Source organism: Lepidochelys kempii, chromosome 7 (assembly GCF_965140285.1).
Source record: "Lepidochelys kempii isolate rLepKem1 chromosome 7, rLepKem1.hap1, whole genome shotgun sequence".
Classification (NCBI taxonomy): Eukaryota; Metazoa; Chordata; order Testudines; family Cheloniidae; genus Lepidochelys; species Lepidochelys kempii.
The window spans coordinates 121,478,621-121,498,977 of record NC_136386.1 but is presented as its reverse complement, the minus strand read 5'-3'; the positions used below and the strand labels follow the sequence as shown (position 1 = coordinate 121,498,977).

General features: G+C 42.2%; 1 protein-coding gene across 3 annotated transcripts in view; it reads left to right on the top strand.

The window, feature by feature from the left end:
- Positions 1-20,357, top strand: part of CNNM2 (cyclin and CBS domain divalent metal cation transport mediator 2) — a 188,229-nt gene that overhangs the window by 157,399 nt on the left and 10,473 nt on the right. For 2 of the 3 annotated variants that reach the window (XR_012160090.2, XM_073354482.2), the window contains exons 2-7: positions 683-826; positions 5,363-5,500; positions 7,609-7,778; positions 11,254-11,347; positions 14,919-14,984; positions 19,180-19,364. Coding sequence is in view for 2 of the 3 variants with exons in the window: in XM_073354482.2 (XP_073210583.1) it covers positions 683-826; positions 5,363-5,500; positions 7,609-7,778; positions 11,254-11,347; positions 14,919-14,984; positions 19,180-19,364 (797 nt within the window). In the remaining variant the exon portion in view is untranslated. The remainder of the gene's footprint in view (positions 1-682; positions 827-5,362; positions 5,501-7,608; positions 7,779-11,253; positions 11,348-14,918; positions 14,985-19,179; positions 19,365-20,357) is intronic. The other variant, XM_073354484.2, reaches the window with a different exon arrangement.

Here is a 20,357-nt window from a genome sequence, read left to right as displayed (position 1 = left end):
ATCTCTTGTTTGGTGGTGGGGGGAGAAGAAGGCAGAGACAGACCACTGCCACCAAACACAATCGGACCTACCTCTCCTCCCCCACATCTGCCCTCTGCACACACCTGCCTGCTGCTACTTCAGTTTCAGCTTTGTTGCTGATGTTAGAGTGTGAGGAAATGCATGTATGGAAGCTCTGTGCAAAGCAGTGGAGGGGTGTGATGTCCTGGTGCTGGTGTACAAGACAGGAAGTGAAGCTGACCATCAACAAAACAGTGAAATGGACTTAACACCAAGTGCTGACAAATGCACAGGGTAAACAAATTGGGAGGATTCAGAGTAGCAGCCCTATTAGTCTGTATCTGCAAAAAGAAAAGGAGTACTTGTGGCACCTCAGAGCCTAACAAATTTATTTGAGCATAAGCTTTTCTTTTTGCGAAACTGGGAGGAATGTTCAATATGTCTAACTGTTCAGCTCTGGTAATCTTAGAGGCAACTTGTGACAGCAACAGGAATGGCATTTTCATATGGAAATCTGATGTATTTTTTCTTCTACCTGACAGTATCCCTTTAAGCTATGGTTGCTCTGTTCTAGAATGTGTGAAACACGGTTTCTTATGAGTGTCTATTTTTATCCTTTGCTCATAATTCCATTTCTAATCTCTGAGTCTAAAGTCATAATTGTTAATCTGTCTCCCTGCAGGCAAATCTCATCTGGCAATAGTACAGCGAGTCAACAATGAAGGGGAAGGGGACCCTTTTTATGAAGTCCTGGGAATTGTCACGTTAGAAGATGTGATTGAAGAAATCATCAAGTCTGAGATTCTAGATGAAACTGATTTGTACAGTGAGTAGAAGTATTTTGTGCTTTTTCTTTAAACATCAAAGAGAATTCTTCCAATCTCTGTTCTCGGTCTAGCTAATTTGTTTTGGGAGAGGTGATGACATATTACTTAAGATCTAGAAACTCAAATTTCCACACAAATCCACATGCTGGCTGACGACATTTTCATTTCTGCAATATGGCCCCCTCTGTGCATGACCCTCTAGCTGAGACAGGACAGTTTTTTTGTGGAACCCTTCAATCCCAATGGCTTATGTGAGCAAAACTTCAGTTTTCTTCAGTTATCATTTCCCCACCTCAAACAATCCTATTCTGTGTCCTTATTGCGCCTGTCGAGATCTCCACGCCTCTCCTTGATTAATATCCACGTCACCCTTGGGAACTCTCGGTACTACTCCCATTCTTTCGTAGAGGAAAGTTGGATGATTTCTCTTTAGAGTTGGTCACTGCCAGTGAATTGGTAGGGACACAGTAGTGATGAGGTACTTTCCTTCAGAGTACTGTGATTACTCAGCCCGTAATTATTTCTCCCTGCACCACTTAATACAATTCCTTTCCCTCCTTAATGTTAATATATTTTGAGACGAAGGAAGGTGTCGTGGTTAGAGCCCTAGACTGAGACCCCGGAAATCTGGGGTCCCTTCCCAGCTCCATCAGACTTCCTGTCTCACTGTGGGCCAGTTACCTAATCTTTCCCTCTGCCCATTTCCCACATGTACAACTGGGTTACAAATGCAGTACTTCTTTTCTCCCGTCCTTTATCTGTCTTAACTGTTCTTTAAGTTGGTTGAGGGCAGGCACTGTCTCTTACTGTGTGTTTGGGTAAGGCTTAGCACATTGGGGCCTATAAGCATGATCACAATACAAATAATCATTTGAAATACCCCTATGCTATTCAGATATCCTTTGGTTCACTGTTCTTTTCCCCTTCTGTAAATATTAAGTGAATCTTTCCTAGGTCCATCTCTTCAGCTTCCTAATAGTATGTTATTCTCTGAACCATTTTCAGTTTGTCAGTATCGTATCAGTATTCAGGTGCCCAGAAGTTCCTGTATGGCAGTCCTTTAAGACATAATATTCTTACCTTAAGTGTGTTTTATAAGGTGGCAATATGGCCTAGTGGATAGAGCTCTGGACTGGGACTCAGGAGACCTGGGTTCTATTCCTGGCTCTTGCCTCCTGGGTGGCCTTCTGCAAGTCATGCATGCCCCCTGCTTTGTGCCTCGGTTTCTTCATCCTGTAAAATGGGGATATTATTACTGATCTCCTTTGTAAAGTGCTTTGAGACCTACTGATGAAAAGCACCAATATAAGAGCGGTGTTGTTATAATACATCTAGAATTCACCATCTGTGTGATGGAACTCTCATTACTATCAACTCTTCTAATTGTCCATTCAATAGGATTGTGGCTTAATGCTTTACAGTAGGATCTTATGATTTCATTTACACTGCAAAAACATCCTCCCTTTGGATGTATTATACCTGCCTCTTTGATGATAGTGGGGTGCTCCCAGAGGTGGGAGGTACTGTTTATGCTTTTTGGTATAGCTTTTTTGCTTTTTTATAAAGAGAGATCATTTGGATTATTCTATATTTTATACCGAAAATAAAAAGGGGTTGACTGTATTAATGCTATGAAAGGGGCCAGAAAATTAGGCTCTGTATTTCATGGTCTTTGTAGGCTGATAAATTAGATCTGGTGAACATAAGTCCATGTGAAATTTTTCTTCCTTGGAAAGTTTAACTATTGTACATTTATGCAGTATAATACAAATAGTAGAGAGCTCTCCTGGCCTCCTGGAAGATGCTGTGGCAATCCAAAACCATCTGCTGTAAATTAATACAAAGCATCCAGGGGACCTGTTGGTTCATTATGAAACACTAGAATCCATTCCACCAGTATTTTGTATTTATATTATTTAGTATTCACTCCAAGTATTCACTCCAAATCAGTGTAGTGATGGAAAGTACAAGTGGTTTGTGCATGGTATATGAGCTGTGAGTAGGAGGTAAAGCATATAAATTTTGTGGGGTTTGACGTTAATGTTGTCTTAACTGCAGGTTTCCTTAATGTTTAGTGATTATGTTGTAACGGGGTGGAAATTAACTCTTGTGCAACCTGAACTCTAGTCAAGCTTCTTGTATGGGAAACATCACTCTGTGTGTGTAGTTTTGTAGGCAAGAGTCATGGCACTACCTACAATTAAGGTTACCTGACGCTTCCCATCTTCCATCTGGTTTCAGTTAGTTATAATTGGGCTGAAATTTTCCTTGCTGGGTCTCTGCGTCAGGCTCACATTTTTTCAGTCAGCATGGCTCAGCTATTTCCAAGAACTAGGCCAAGCAAAAATTCGTTTTGCCCATATTAAAAATTTGTAGCAACTTCTTGTTTGAAACATTCTAGTGCCCCCATGCTTTGGGACAGGGACATGAAATTTGCCAGTAGGGGTGGGCTTTGTGTCAAGGATGGGTTTTTTGCCATCTCCATGAAAATCTGCCCAAATTTGGCTAAGTTGTAAGCCTTTGAAAAATTGCAGTTTGCACATGCTCAGTAGACTCCCAAAGATTCTATCTGCTTTGGTCATGCTTCAGCCTGGGGCATATGCAGTTCTGGGCTGCTGCCACTGCGCTGTACCAGGTCAGGGCACCTGAACTGGGAGCAGGGAGTCTGTCTCTGCTGTGCTCTCAGTGAGGCCTGGTAGCGTGGAGGAGCCTGTGCAGTGTTGAGAAGGAAACATCTGATTCAAATGCTCAAGGAACAAGAGGTAGACTTGGGGGAGGAATGTAGAATGGAAAAAGGAGCCACTGGGGGAGAAGGAACTGATAGCAGGTCTACACTACAGCTGGGATCGACGCTCTGAGACTGATCCACCGGCGGTTGATTTAGAGAGTCTAGTGAACACCTACCAAATTGACAGCAGATGGCTCTCCAGTCAACCCCTGTACTCTACCCCCAATGAGAAGAGTAAGGTAAGTCGATGGGAGAGGTTCTCCCGTCGCCCCCCTGTGGTGTAGACCTTGCGGTAACTTGACCTAAGGTACGTCGACTCTAGCTATGTTATTCACGTAGCTGGAGTTGCGTAGCATAGGTCGACTTACTGCGGTAGTGTAGACATAGCCTGAGACTGGGGTGTAGACATAGCCAGGAGGTTAAGGGGAAAGGTAGAGTGCCTCTGGGAACATGTGGGGGAAGGACAAGAAATGACTGGGTAAGGGGACAGGAGCTGGGAGGAGATGAGGTGGGAGTTCTTGGAACCAGTAGGTTGGCAGAGATTGGGACTGAGAACCAGTGGGGTTGGGGGGAGAGGAAGATCTGGCGAGGAGCCGGGGTATAGGGGGAGAACTGGCATTGGCTGGGCAAAGAGTGGGATAAGGAGACAGGAGAGGTAGATTGGGTCTGAGAGCAGTTGGGACAAGCAGTGTGAGAGGGGGTTAAGACTGGAGGCCAGGGCAAGGGGAAGCGACAAATCAGATAAGGAGCTTGGAAGGGAAGAACCCGAGGAGACTGGGACTGAGATGAGAAGCCCAAGAATGGATGTGATTGTGTAACGAAAGACTGTACCATACTACATATGGACAAGGAGGCCAAATGAAAGTTGCACAGATAGAAAATACTAGAATTAAGACTAACTTTTGAGTGCTTGACTTCACAACCTTTTAACATAGCGTGTGTGAAATATTTTATAATACATAGAAAATAGATATAATGATCTGTACCGTCAGGGGGTAGCATACCATGGTGGTTCTTTAATGCGTATCAGTTACATTAAATAGCTCAGTCTGCAGTTAAATAACCTGAGTATTTGCAAGGTATTCCTATAATGTGCATAGGAGAACGAAAGTGACTGCTAAAGATACTGAAATGATTTCTCTGTTTATCATTAGTAAAACTGTTGAGAACAAGACCTTCCACTAGGTCTAACAATACAGGCCATGGTCCTCCAGTCCAAATTCCACAGGCAGATTCCTTCATCCCACTGAAATTGGTGAGATTCTGGGCTGCTGCCTGAGACCACACCCTGTGGAGCAAATGCAAGATGAGTTCTGTAGTATAATTAAAATTTTATCACTCATATAATCGGCTTTGAGTATATTGTAGGGAGGTCTCTCTGTCCTGTTTGTTATTCTAGATGGCTGTTGCAGTTTGGATTGTCTTAGGGCTTGTCTACACTTACCAGGGGATTGACGCACGGCGATTGATGCATCAACGGTCGATTTATTGGGTCTGGTGAAGACCCACTAAATCAACCACAGATTGCTCTCCCATCAACTCCTGTACTCCACCAGATCGAGAAGAGTAAGGGGAGTCGACGGGAGAGCGTCTCCCGTCGACGTCGCATAGTGTGGACCCCGCGGTAAGTAGATCTAAGCTACATTGACTTGAATTATGCTATTTGCGTAACTCAAATTGCATAGCTTAGATCAACTTTTCCCTGTAGTGTAGACAAGGCCTCAGATAACTACATTCAGTCAAGCTCATATTGGACCCTGTTCTAACAGACTTTGCTTCCTTCCTTTTCCTACCCTCCCTTCCCCAGCTGATAACAAGACAAAAAAGAAAGTAGCACATCGGGACAGGAAGCAGGACTTCTCTGCCTTCAAACAGACAGACAGTGAGATGAAGGTTAAAATATCACCACAACTCCTCCTGGCAATGCACCGTTTCCTGGCAACAGGCAAGTACGGCTTACTGCAGCTTGCAATCACACAAGTGCCTGAGAGCTAGATTGTCAGTGGAGGCTGGCGAGGCCAGTGGGCAGTGCTGGCAGGGAGGGAGGCTGGACAATGGGGTGACAAATAATGCCACTTTTGTGTATTCTGTGTTTTCTTTTTAAATTCTCTCCTCTCCTGTGTTCGGTGTCGGCATGAACCCTCTGAGACATTTACAAGGGGTGGACCAGTAACTTTAAATTGGTCTGAAAGGTAAGGTTGAATGCAAGTGCCACACTGCATGTGTAGAGTCAGTCAGGTTAACGACTAGCAAGTACACTCCACTAGGGAGAGTTCAGGGAACAAACTAATGAGGACTCTGTGCCAACTGGCCAGTTCACTGGACTGCTGACTGTAATTCCCCTTTGGTGGCTCATCTGGGAAGAGATCCTGGACTTCAGGGGGAAAGTGTAACCTGTTCCATGAGGCTTTGAATGAAAATGAAAATCTTTCTTTGCAAATTAAATGCAAATGGAACAGATTGTGGAATTGTATTTTTAAAATGGATTTCTTGTTGGCCTCTGGGGCATGAGTTGGTGGCTTCAGTCCAGTTTTTAGTGGGCAGATGTCTGCATTCCCAAATCACCATGATGGTTGGTCCCCCTCTGGGCAGTCTTTGCAGAGAGCCCATAGATTGCGTAGGCTACTGCGACTGGATTTTCTTTTCATCATAGAGTTGGTCTCTCTGCATCAGAGATAAGAGCCATTAGCAGCAGCGTGTGTGAAGCTTGACCTGCTATTGCTCATGCTGTACCTGTTTGGTGTGTAGGCAGTGGCTTTCCATGTACAGTCCTTTCAGTCAGCACCTTTCATCATTGCTGCTTCCAGTGAAAGAAAACCGTTCAACAGGAAGACGCGGCTTTAATAACAAATAGCACTTCGTTCATTTATGTGCACGAAGTTCGATGGAAGTTCCCAAACACCGTCTTGACAGATTTTTATTGACTTAATTTGGTGGTGCTGTTTCTGTGCTTGTCTAGGAAATGTAAAATGATTTTATAATTTAAATCTAAGTCTGGCTGTGGAGGCATTGCTATGTAAGTCAGATATTACAGTTTGGTTGGACTGTTCTAAATGCAGACCAGGATCTGCAGACAGTCCTGTGTCTCCAAAGTCCTGATCTGAAACCAGCGTTAGCAAGTATTGACAATTTGCATGTCTACTTCTTGAGTGTCCCTGGCCTAATCCATCCCACCAAAAGCTGGGCTTTTTTCACTTCAAATAGCTCTCCTTGGGAAGGTTGAACAATAAGAGCAAGAGATTATAAGGTGTGTTCTGTGTGCTATGCATTAATCCCACTGGTGTGAATTTGCCTGCACTCTGCCTCTCACTTTGAGCCGCTGTCCCCATGTGGGCTGTGGCACCTTTCCTTTATTTCTTCTTTGGGTTTACGCAGTGGGCCCGTCTATAGCCATTTTCTAGGTCTATGAACAATCAGGGACCTTTAGAAACAAATGCAATAAATAATGAATCCACGTTAACATCATTTCAAAACCAAACTGAAAGGTCCTTGGGACCCTAATTGTAAACCCCTTCCCTTCACAGTCCATGAGCAAGCCCAAACAACTATGGCTTTCTGAGCTCTCAGCTGGGCAGATTCCTCTTCCTTTTCTCTTCATGTTGGGGAGATCATTCTCAGTTATCTGAAATGTATGTTATTAACTCAAGGAGGGCAAATACATTTGTAATATCTGGGAACTGCAGTAGGTCTTGTTTTCCCGTGAAACTCTTCCACAGGGTATGTATACACAGGGATAAAACTGGCTGGCCCAGGTCAGCTGACTCGGGCTCAGGCTTCAGGCTGGAAAATTGCTGTGTAGATGTTTGGGCTCGGGCTGAGGGTGGTCCATTCCAGAGCCCAAGTGTCCACACAGCAATTTTTAGCCCCAAAGCCTGCACCCGAGTCAGCTGACCTGGGTCCTTATCCTTGTGCAGACGTACCCTAAGAGGCTCAAAAGACAGGAAAACTCCAATTCTGTAACATATGCCTCTGCTTCCATGTTTTTTAACAACTAATGCCAATTCATCCCCATGCATGTAAGGTGTAATGCCAAGTTATATCTTGTGTTTCTAGAAGTAGAAGCATTTGGCCCATCCCAGATGTCAGAGAAGATCCTCCTAAGGCTGCTAAAACATCCCCATGTCATCCAGGAGCTGAAATATGATGAGAAGAACAAGAAAGCCCCAGAATACTACCTCTACCAGAGAAACAAGCCTGTCGACTACTTTGTTCTCATTTTACAGGTCAGGCACATGACTAGATATATGTGTATCATGATATCTGTCTCCTTACTCCTTCCCCTCCATATCTAAACTTAAATTGTTATGTTATTCTACTTCTTAAGGTATGGAGCCAGGCCACCAGGCTTCTCTTCCTGACACTCTTGCTAAGTTGCTAACCTTGAGCAACTCATTCAACTGCTCCCAGACTCAATTTTAACCTTCTGTACGGTGTGGATAATAGGCCCCTACTTCTCAAAAAGGATCATCTGTTGAAAATTGCAACAGAAATGCAGCCAGTATTATTTGGGCAGGCAGCGAAGAATTTTGTGTCCAGTTGAAAAAGTTGGGAAAACATTGGTAGGCAAAATGTAATGACTGGAATTGACATTTGGCCAGGACACTCTAGTGAATGCATTTTTTTCCTTGCAAAAAGTGCCGTGGGATGTTTGATAGCTGATCAAAAACTCATTTTTTATGTTTGAAAGTCTGCACCTCCAGAATCACAGCACAATCGTTCAGTATTAATTTAGGGAAGAGCGCCACCTACTGAACTGCCAACTTCGCTTTCTCCAGCCCTGTGGGTTTTCCTGGAGGTCCTCTATCCAAGCAGTAACCCTGGCCTGACCCTGCTTAATTTGTGTGATCTAATGAGATTACAGGCCCAGGCGATGAGGAAATACTCTTTTGTCTTCGAGATTAGGAAGTATATTTTCTCATTAATTTCTTCAGGAGATGAACACTGAACTTTACTCCTCAGGAGATAAGGCGCATAGGAATACTTGTCTACACTGAGATTGAAACCCAGTAGCACCTTTCTAGCAAGAATGGTATTTAAACATGGATCTCGCTGGAAAGGTGCTAACTTCTCAAATCTCAGAGTAGACTGGGTTCAGTTGTGTTTACAAAATAGCTTTCAAAACAACATTATAGTACTATAACTTATGCTGTAAACCAGGGTTGTAGACTCTCTTATGTGGCATTAAACATAAAGATGTCTTTATTCTTCCATGATCTTAGTAATAAAGAATGAAAGGAGCACCAAAAATGTAGTGCTGTGTATCCAGTTGAGCTTTGTTAATATGGATTGCTTTCCATGAGGAATTATCAGCTCTGTGAACTCCCACACTTCTGCAGTGGATCACTGCAGCTTGAAATACACTGTAGGCAAGATAATAGATCAAGTGCTGTAGGATGCAGTATTGCATGGGCATAATAAAGAGCACACATTAAGACAAACAAACCATCTCGTAATAAGCAAGCATATGATTAGTAAAAACTAACATGCTATTTTTAGAAGAAACTTTTCTGCATGCTGTGTGGCACATCTGCAAGTGAGTGTATAAAAAGACATGCTGTAAAAGTGGTACTAAGGTTTGGTTCTACCACAATAAGTATCAGCGTATAATAGGTACTTCCCTTTGGTTGGCAATATGGTCAGTCTCTGATCTGGATGTCCCAAGGTATATTAATACTCTTTCACATAGGAAATATACAAGAAAACAAATGTACAGTTCTGTAAGTTAATTTTAATCTAATCTCAAATAGTCTAATTTACTGATTTCTGAACTGTAATTTATTTCCACTGGATAGGCTCATCTCTTCTACAGCAATACATTATGTAGCAATTTGTAACATTTTTTTTTTCTTCAAAATCCATGTTGTGTCATTAAACAATGTTGGGAAAAATGCAAAGACAGACCTGTAAAGTGTGGCAGGACACTTCTAGTATCATGCATGTGAAATTTTGCTGCCTGATTCTCAGCTATCAAGCTGCTCAGCATGCCACATGCTCGTCGTGTGGCCCAGATTTGGCAAGGGTGACATTTTTGGAGTGTGTAACTAATGACATAACTAGGTCGCAGAATTGAGGGCCCATTTTTACAGCTAACTGCCAGCTCAAACTTTCCAACCATTAATTTCAAAGGGACTCCCAAGTGAGGATTCCACCTGCATACATCTAATTTCAGGGGTGGAGTCTTTGACTGTGTGATGAATAATTGCCAGTAATTACTCAATTGATTCTACTAGGCTGAGCATAGTATTTTTAACAAATTATTAACAGTATGTTTTTGAAATAATTATAAAGATCAAATGTACTTCTGACCTGTTTATGCTGTTGGAGTCCTTTTTGCGCTACTCTCATTTTGGACAGTTAGACTAGATAATTTGATTGCACTTGACTGTACCAGCACACCGCTGCATAGTTTGGATTGAAAATACTGCTGGGCAAGGCTGATTATTTTTAAATGGTTTTTAATTGAACTGAAAAAAACACTTGGAAACATAGATATTGGTCTTAGGTTTAGTGTAAGCTTGTTTTTACAAAACCTAAATTTTAGCTTCAGTTTGACCTGACTATGGGTTCAGTGGCGTATTTATCCATTACATGTGGGAGGACCCAGTCTGTTCCTTCTCTCCAGCCCAGCAGAGACTGAGAACACTGCAAGTAATTAATTAACTTTTGTTTACCCTTCCTTCCTCCTGCAAAATATAGTTTCAGCTTGATATGGAATCAGATTTCTACTTCCCTTGTCCCAAAATCCACTAGTGGTGTCACTGCACTGGGAGTGGCGTTGAAAATAGGGTCCCACTAGGTAGTTACTGAAGCTTCTAATTTTATACTTTCAATGTTAAAAATGCATTTCTAGAATAGATACTTCTGTTCTTTTTCTGTCTTAGACTTACGGATATAGAGTGGTTATGTGCTGTTCAATAACTTCTGTGTTCCACACCAGAAGCGGCTGCATTTCTGTGGTGGTATACTTGTGTATAGTTTGTAAAGTGTTTTGGGATCCTTTGATAAGATCCTGTATAAATGTCAGTATCAAATAGTAAGGGATGTGGAATTTGTAAAACCGTTGGAAACCAACTAACCCAAAAGAACCTTGAGAAAGAAGACTCAGGACTCTTTCAGGAATTGTGGATTTCTTTTCTGTGTGGAAAAGCATACAACCTTAACTTCAGCCTCCCAAAATATGTTGAGCTTACTCTCATTCCCAGTTGAGATTTCCTGTGTTTGTGTTCGGAAGGGCCTTGTGTGAATTTTGGGCAATTACCTGACATGAGTAGATCTGGCTTGATGGACAAACTGTGTGTAAGTATGGGCTTTCTCAGACTTGGAGACCACTCCTTCCCTTCAGTTCGAAGTAAATGGCTTAATGGGGCACAAACATTCTTTGGAAGTGGAAAAAAGTAGTACCATTGAGAAGCTACTGTATTTCTTTGCAGTGATGAGCCCGTCCACCTTGCTGAGTTAAATTAGCTGGAGCAGATATGAGGCTGGAAAGTTTTGTGGGGCAATGGGACTGATTTGAGGTGGAAAGTTCTACCCTTGTCTGTGCATTTTTACGGACTTCAGCAGAAGGCAGGAATTAACCCTAAATTGCCACTTCAGGCAAGGCTGCAGCTTTCAGGGTGCCAGCCTGTTATAAGGTCTCTGGATCTTTGGGATGCTTGAGGCCCCTTTTAATTATGGTTCTCTCGTTTTCCTCAACAGGGGAAAGTGGAAGTGGAGGCTGGGAAAGAGGGAATGAAGTTTGAAGCTGGTGCTTTTTCCTATTATGGGGTGATGGCCCTCACAGCATCGCCAGGTATGTTCTCTTACCTTCTGCTTTTGAAATTCTTTCATGCCCAAGCATGCCTCTCAGTGTTAATGTGGATGGAGGGAGCTGTGTAGGAGAGACCCCTGTTGTGTTTGATGCGGCTGGCATCCACAATACATCCTGCCAATGTAACTAGATGGCTGGTGTTTCACACCTGGGAGAGATTGATCATGGTTGTGGTATTAACTCATGAAATATGACCAGTTGTCACAAGTTTGCCAGATTCCAGGCTGTGAGCAGACAAGAAGTCTGCTAGTTAGTGATCTGTTTTTCTGTTTGAATACAGGGACAGTTGGGTTTGGGGTTTTTTATTTGTTTTTAGTAGCAGCACAATAGGGGCTGAAGGAACAGGATAAGTAATACTAAGTACTAGAAAGACATATGGTGCTGTCAAATGAAAATGACACATATCAAGAAAGAATAACGATATATCTTAATAATCATCTACATGGCGAGTTACTGTGCAGCAAGCCCAGGTGCAAATCTACAGCACACCAGTTTGCTGCGCAGTAACATCCCATGTGGATGCTGCTACAGCATACTGAAAGCCCCAGAGTATAGCAGAGTCCACGTCGGGCATTACTGCGTGGCAAGCTGGTGCACTGTAGATTGGCATCCTGCTTTGCGGGAGCAGTAACTTGTCATGTAGACAAGTCTGAAGTTTGTGAAACAAGCCTGAGATTCTGAGAATTATCAGTTATACTGGAATGAGGAAGAGAGATTTTCCCATCATGCAAAGATGCTGAAAATCAGCCCGTACAACCAACTTGCACAGAAATGTATCTTCTTTAAAATATGTGTAAGTAAAAATGTGGGGAATCACAATGAGAAAAGCAAGTTGGGACCCAGGCGAACCCTCATTACAAAAACCATAATCTTGTGAGCCAGGTACCCTGTCAAGCCACCTCCATCACATAAGAATGTATTAGATATTCACTGTGGGCTAACCCTGATGACAAGAAGTAAAGGTAACACTTCAATTGTCTCTATAAGTGTGCTGTTCTCTCTGTACCATCTTGGGCTGTGATTCTGTCAAATCTCACAAGCTAAACTAGGTTGGGCTGGCTCAGTGTCTAATGGGAAACCTCCCAGAAATCTCAAGTGCTGCAGAAAATGATGTTAGTGATTCAGTGGGTAGTACTTGTCCATCTTAGACCGTATTGAGCCACTGCCTCCACCATGGTGCCAGGGGGCATATTTTATTGCTGGAAATGCTGCCTTTCAGCTAGAGACAAAAAAAACAACATTCTGATCAGCTGAAGTAATTAAAAATCCCACAACACTTTTCACAAATATTGGTGGTTTAGTCTAGCAGTTACATTCTGCCAACCTAAAATTCCTTGAATGGCTTCAAATGAACAAGTTTTTCTTCACTCACACAGAAATTTGTTTCTGGTGTTACTGGAGTAGAATACCTTCCATGTTCCACCCAAGAAATAGCTGCAATTCAAAAGTGGGTTAATGATTTCAGTATATATTGTTAAATGGCTTTGAGAGCCTTTAGGATGAAAAGTACTATATATAAATAAGGTATTATCATTTCCTTGTAAGAGCAGATGATTAGAGTAAATTCCAAAGACAAAAGCAATTCTTTGGGACATATGAGATGTAAGCAGTAATCTATGTTGCCATTTAGCTGACATTTTTCTGAATATATGTTATCAATTTCACATTCAAAGTAGAGAGCAATTGTTCCTTGATTATGATTGTGCTGAAGTTAAATAGATCTTACTGCTACCCTGTAGGTTTTTGAACAGCAGATTTGCTAAATGACAGATCCTTGGAAGAGTTTTGTCTGTGCTCTAGAAACAGTCGTGTGTGTGTGTGTGTTACACCCTCCCTGTTCCCTCCATTTTGAGGTTCAGCTCTTACAATACAGCTGAGTCTGGGGGTATGTTAGAGCATCATCTCTCACCTTACATGTACCAACACTTCACTGGAAAACCTTTCACAGCTACTCCTTTGGCTACTGTTATTCAGTGTGAACTTCCTAGTGTCCTTTTTGTGCTGACATGCTCTGGGTTCTTCCTTCCTTCATTCCAGTTTTTGCACTCAGACAACACCTGTCTTTTTAGGGATCCCACCACTCCACCATAGATTGTGTCATTGCATCTTTCCCAGGGTGGGCCCTCCTACTCTGAAATCCATGTTGGTCTTCCTCTCACCAAACTCCAAGTGCATACATCTGGGGTTTGTTTTAAATTGACTGCTAGTGGCTCTGTATTTATTACTTTTTCTACAGTCCCTTTTCCAGTAGCAAAGCCGTTAGTTTGTGGATGCATTTTTCTATATGTTAAGAGAGTACATTTTATTTTGAGATTTTATGTCCAGGATGAACTCTTATAAATAAAGTGGCTGTAATTTCTCCATGTAGGTCTGGAAGCTGTTCCCCTTCAGCACTCTGGGTAATAGCCAGAGAGAGGCACTGCAGAGCAAGAGTAGGTGCTCTTACCTGACTCTTTAAAACTCCCAATCCCTAACAACCCTCATGCCTCTGTTTCCCCATCCAGAAAGTGAAGACAGTACAAGGTTGCTGAGGCTTAAATATCTGTACAGTCCAGTTTGAACTGTAGATGGGAAGTGCCACCTAAGTGCAAATTATCACTATTAAAGTTACTATAAAATCATGACTGGTGTGGAGAAAGTAAATGAGGAAGTGTTATTTACTCCTTATAACACAAGAACTAGCGGTCAACAAATGAAATTAATAGGCAGCAGGTTTAAAACAAATAAAAGGAAGTATTTCTTCACACAATGCACAGTCAGTCTGTGGAACTCTTTGCTAGAGGATGTTGTGAAGCCCAAGACTGTAATGGGGTTCAAAAAAGAACTAGATGCGTTCATGGAGGATAAGTCCATCAGTGGCTATTAGCCAGGATGGGCAGTGATGCAAAACCATACTCTGTTGTGTTCCTAACCTCCCTTGCCAGAAGCTGGGAATGGGTGACAAGGGATGGATTACTTGATGATTACCTGTTCTGTTCATTCCCTCTGAAGGATCTGGCATTGGCCACTGTCGGAAGACAGGATACTGGGCTAGGTAGACTATTGGTCTCACCCAGTATGGCTGCTCTTATGTTCTTCACCCTAAAATGGCTAAACTTGGAGAATTGCGGGCTCTTTTCGATGGTCTGATAAAAAGAATTTGAAGAATAGTGAAATCTATCCTGTTTTTGTTTCTGTGTTTAGTTCCCCCGTTGGGCCTTCCCCCAAGATGACTTGCCGGGTTTTCATTTTTATTCTTCATCTCTTGGGCTAAAGTGGTTGCTGCTTTTGCATTGTGTACTGTTTTTAAATGAATGGGTCTTGAAATGTAAATAGAGATCTCTGTACTGAATGCCAGTTAGGATTACCAAGTGGAATGTATGTAGTTCTGCTGATTTATTTTTTTTAATTATTTCTACAAATTGCCTAATCAGCTTTTTCCCCCCTTTTCTTTTCTGCAATTGATTTGTGCTTCTGGTTTCTTCAAAGAGTGTGAATTGACTCTTTCCCTGGCAATGTGGATAGCTGTCCCCTTCCCAGTCATGATCTCACCCTTTTTCTCTCCTTCTTCTAGTTCCCTTGTCCCTGTCTCGTACCTTTGTTGTCAGCAGAACAGAATTATTAGCAGCAGGTTCTCCAGGTAAATCCGCATGCTTCTTTTCCATCATTCTTGTGCCTGAACTGACACAATAAAAAGCCCATTGCAGTCTGTATTTGTCTGACCCCTTTACTTGTTAGAGAGAAGTTCAGCCAAGAGATATGCCTAACAGGTAAGTATCCTAAACTTTCTTTTATGACTAATTACTAATTGGTAGCAAACTTACAGACACATCAAAATGAAATAAAAGTAATAACTGTTTAAAGAGAACATATTTGGTAATGAAAAGCTTCTTGCTTCTCTTACTCCTACACTGATACAGTATCAGAGTGATTTTTTTTTAAAGATAATATTCTGGTCCCTAGCCTGGGTTCATGTAAAAATATACAAAATGTCTCAATTCTGCAGAAGATGGAGTTAAAATGGAGGAAAGCATACTGCTGAACTGCCAAAAAAAAAAAAATTAACTGAGAAAGAGGTACCTTATCTCCAAACAAAATTTAAATTTATATATTGTTTATACACAGAATATCCTGTTTCAAATGCTCAAAAACTCTGTCTTCAAAATTAATTTATTTCACAGATTTCTATGGAGACTTATAAATAAAGCCAAATTTGATAGTTCTGCCCATAGTGGTATTTGAGTTATTCAGACACGTAATGTGTGAATGAGATATGTGGGGATTGGGGTTTTTGTTTATTTTAAGACCATGTTACTCGGATGACTGAACTTGAGCTGATTTTGCTTAAACTTCCCCAAAACGTTTCACTTCAGGGCTGAGACCAAGTATGGAATGTATCAGGCCAAAAAGACCTTGTTAGGGGCATTTGTGAATGATTGGAAACAGGGAGGAGAGGAATCCAGAATGGAAGATGGAAGCCAACCTTACCTATAGTGAGCACCGGGGGTGCCTTTTCTAGTTAGGAGATAAATGAAAATGCTACCCCAGGGAAATGGCAGAGTGTACTGGAATGACTGTTCCTCAACAGAGGCTGAGCCGTGCTGAAATTTTGTTTTCCATTGAAGTTACCATGTTCATGTTAATGCCACTGTCTCTCTGTACCTCTAACCAGAACATGAACAGGACAATATGTGTGTGTGTGCTTAAAAAAACAAAACCGTCCCCTTTTCCCCAAACTTTAATATACAAACCAAAAGGAGCTCTCATTCATTGGCCATTTCCTGAGCTTTTGGTGTTTATGCGGCATCTACTCCCTGGGTTTTTCCTCTCTCTTTTTAACTTTCTGCTATATTTTACCCTCTGTCCTGAAATTAGTATTACGCACATTCCAAACAAACTACAGGTTATTGCCCTGCAGGGGATTTTTTTTCCATGCCCAGTTAAAGTTTCCAGCAGTTAAAATTGAAGGGGAAAAAGTTTAATCTTTCTTTAATTAAACTGTTTGATGGCTTTATTTTTTTTCTTGAAACTCTGCAGCTTTGATTATCTTTTTTGCTCAATTATTTTGCTGTGCCCAGATCATCTTTTTTTTATTTGTCCATTTAACAAATTAAATGTACCCCTCACACTTGCAAACTATTTCCAATATAAATGCCAGATATTTTTTCCTAGCTATTTCCCACTGAAAGAAATAAAATAATAATGGAAAATAATAATGCAGGGGGGGAGGGGATATACCACTTGAAATGAAATCATATGGTAACCCTGGTTGCAATGGCAACGGACAATGCAGCTCAATGTCAGTTGTGTTGCTGAACATGTGGTACAAGAGGTGACTATACCAGGATTCTCGGCTGTGGCATTGGGGCATTCTGAAAATGGTTCCATTGTGTTAATCCCAAATGTGTAACTCGCTGTTAGGCTTGTGGTTTGTGCCGTTAGATCCTTTCTGTAGGAATTTGGGAAGAGCCAAGCTTTCAGTCCCTTGCTTTTTGTGCTCTCCTGCATGCTCGCTGTTCTTGTTCTGTCCTCTTCCTCCATCCACTCCATATTTTTAGCACATGCATTCTTTCCATTCACTTCCCCCCCTTCATTCACCATATTTTTCTAATAATTTCCTTACCCTTGATAAATGGGGATTTCAGGAGTCCATGTCAGATTCACACTGATGCTGAAGCTACTTCAGAAAAAAACTTTCTTCCAAGAACTAGTGATGTGCTATTCTTGCCACATAGATATGTATTTTGTGCATCAGTATGGCAAAGCAAAGGCTGACTGATTTGGTCTGTTGACAGAATGATGGCATATTGTCAGACTACTTTCTGTGAAGAAAGATGCCTAGTAGCATTGGGTTGCTTCTGCTAATAGCCTTTGTAGCCTTATAGTGGTTTTCCAAGACGACAAGGGAGTATCCACTTGGAGGGCTGACAGAAATCTGAATGCTTGCCTCTGAGTCTAAGCTTGGCATTGCTCTTAGAGGCCAAAATGATTGCCCCGCTGATGGAAATTGCAGCACAGAATTGCCTGTTTCTCAAAACCTTTATTTTCCTCCTTGCTGTTTTGAAATGAAAGATGTAAAGTAGCCACTGGATTTTAAAAGCAATTGGCAAATGGAGGGTCACTTCAATTCCGCCATAAGCCAGGAGGAGTCTGAGATGCTAGGACTTTAGAAAGAGATAAAAGGTAAAAGAACGCAAGAAGTGAAGAACCACATTTCATTTTCCTACAAGGACGGCATGGTTTGCATATCCATGTGGCCAGTGCAGAGAGTGGGCTGTGCTGCCCATGACAAGGCAGATCTGTGTCCAGCCACCAAGGAGGGCTTTAAGAATTTTATGATTAAGTGAAGGAGACAATGCTCAGAGCACTGTGAAACCTTTTAAGATCAAAGCTCCTTTGTAGAAAGGCTCCAGCTGTCAAGATGCTGTTCTGCTGGTTGCTAAGTCCATGCAAAAAGGCTTTCACCATGACGTCTTAAAGTGAGACCTCTCACTTGATGCACTTGCTACCCAATGAGCTCTTCAGAACAAGCCAGGTTTAGCTTTAATTTGGAATAGGTGAACTTTGGGCCTGATAGGGACCAAAACCACGCTGATCTTGCAGATAATCTGTATCTTGATCAACACACACAGTATTTGCATCCAGACAGGGAAGAGGACCTGCTAAAAGTCTTGGCAAGTTGCATTTTGGAATGCATTTCTGTGGGCACATCTTCACAGCAAAAAACCCCTCCGCAGCAAGTTTCAGAGCCTGGGTCAGCTGACTCGGGCTTGTGCTGCAAGGCTAAAAATTGCAATGTAGCTGTTTGGGCCTGGCCTGTTTGGGCCTCCAAGACACAACTCCCTCACCAGGTTTCAGAGTGTGGGCTCCAGCCCGAACATCTACACTGCTATTTGTAGCCCTTCCATGTGAGCCCAAGTCAGTTGACCTGGCCTCTTAGACTCACTGCTGTGGGTCTCTTTTGCTGTGTCGTAGAGCCCCAGTCCGTGTAGGGCATTGAGTTGGTGGAAACTTAAGGAAGTGAACGTCATCTTACAAGGAAAGCAGCATTTTAGTATTTTCGTAGTTTAAAGCCAGAAGGGACCATTTGCAGTAGGTACATTATGGCCAGGGCACCCTTCTGGGATGGCTACTATGCTTTGGTCGGCCAGCAAAGCTCAGCACTTTAAAAAAAAGTGAGAGCAAGAAGCTGATCAGTCATGATTTTGCCCTATCCAGAGGACAAGCACGCCAAGGCCTTTCCAGAATCTGGGTGTTTCTCCATAGGGAGTAGAGTAATTCGCTGGTCCCACTGTCTCACCTGGCTGACAGAGGTTCTGAACTGCATCCGCCCAAGTTATCCCTTCAAACCTTGAGCCCTGGCAGGTGTCAGGGAGAATGTTTCAGAAACAGATGAAATAAAGAGAGAGCCCTTTGGCCCATCAGAACCACGTCCCTTAGCCTCTAAAGGTGGATGCACCCTACCTTGTGAAGCAACCAGATGTGATATAGTAGAGGACACCCCTGTGATGTAGGTGAAATGTACTAAATGGTGTAATGAAGTAAATATTGGTAAATGGCTCCAAGGTCCCTGGATGAAAGGCACTGTACAATGTGCGTGATCATAATCATTTACAGGTTATCCTAGCTATAGTGATGTCACGAGTTAGCTCAGGATTTAAAATGTCCTAACACTCATGGTAATTTTGCTGCTGAACTGTACTTTGTGTACTCAATGACTTAAGTACCTGTGCAGTCTTCCGTGCTATATCATGGGTTAACAAATGTCTTTGAGAACTAATTACTGTTTCCTGCTTTATTTAAAAAGTTTTTCTCTCTTCATTCCTATTCTTCAGCTGAAAACAAGTCACCCCCTCGTCCTTGTGGCTTGAATCATTCGGACTCTCTAAATCGAGGTGATCGCATTGAAGCAGTGACACCAACGTTGGGGAGCAGCAACAATCAGCTGAATGCATCTTTTCTTCAGGTGTACGTCCCAGACTATTCAGTGAAAGCACTCTCAGATATTCAGTTTGTCAAGGTAGGAAAAGAGTCAGCGGGGCTTCCCTCTCAGAAAAGCTGCACTACGTTGCAGAGCTGAGAGGCAAGGGGAGGGAGATGGCAGATCTGTTATGTCCTTGAGTTACAAAGAGCAACTAAGATTATGCAAGCTGTAGTCATTTTAAACTGCCTGCTTTCCCCTGTTTCTGCTGTTGGTTGACTTTCCTCCACTGCTCGGTTTGGACAGTGAAATCGGACTGGTCACTTCATTTTCTGGTTACCAGCACTTCAGAGGAAGCTTTAAAAAGAAAATTTCCACTGGAGTTAGTCTTGAAAGCCCATCTATTGCTGTGAAGTTTTGTAAAGCCTTTTGAACAATCTGAATCCGCTCTCATTAGTTGAAGAATGAAGAATTTGTTGGTGGCTGCAACTGATTTATTTTTCTAACTAAAAATTGGCCCAGAATGTAACTTGGAATCCAGCCTGCCTCCCAGCTTGTTCCCCTTCCTCAACTTTGGAGAAGTCTTGACTTCATCTCTGCATCTGGACTCCCCATGTCAGGCCCACCTCTCGTGCTAACTACCATTGGGCACATGCATATTGCTGTTTTTCAGCTCTCTGTGTCCCATCATGATAAGCAGGCAAGGTGCTGAAATATGTAGAGATCTTGTGGGATGAGCAGACCAATGTGATGGAACCAGAAATTCAAACCTAGCTGAAGTCCCCCGTTAGATTAGGGAAGCTGGTATCCCACTGTCCCTGAATGATCGTGGTGCTTAATTTAAACAAAACCGTTTTCAATTGGTTACTTACATTCAGACTTTCTTTGTAAGCACACTGCTTGAACAGTGCACTTTAACTTGTTTTGCCCTTTGCCACAGTTAATCAGATACTCAAAACTCTTTAAATAAGGGAGAGAATAAAAAAAATTATTTTAATGTTTGAGATGTTGATTATGTTCCCAGGTATACTGGGAATAAGATTTAAGTGATGCTGTCTTAACACAGAGACACGTGCTCCAAGCAACTGATGC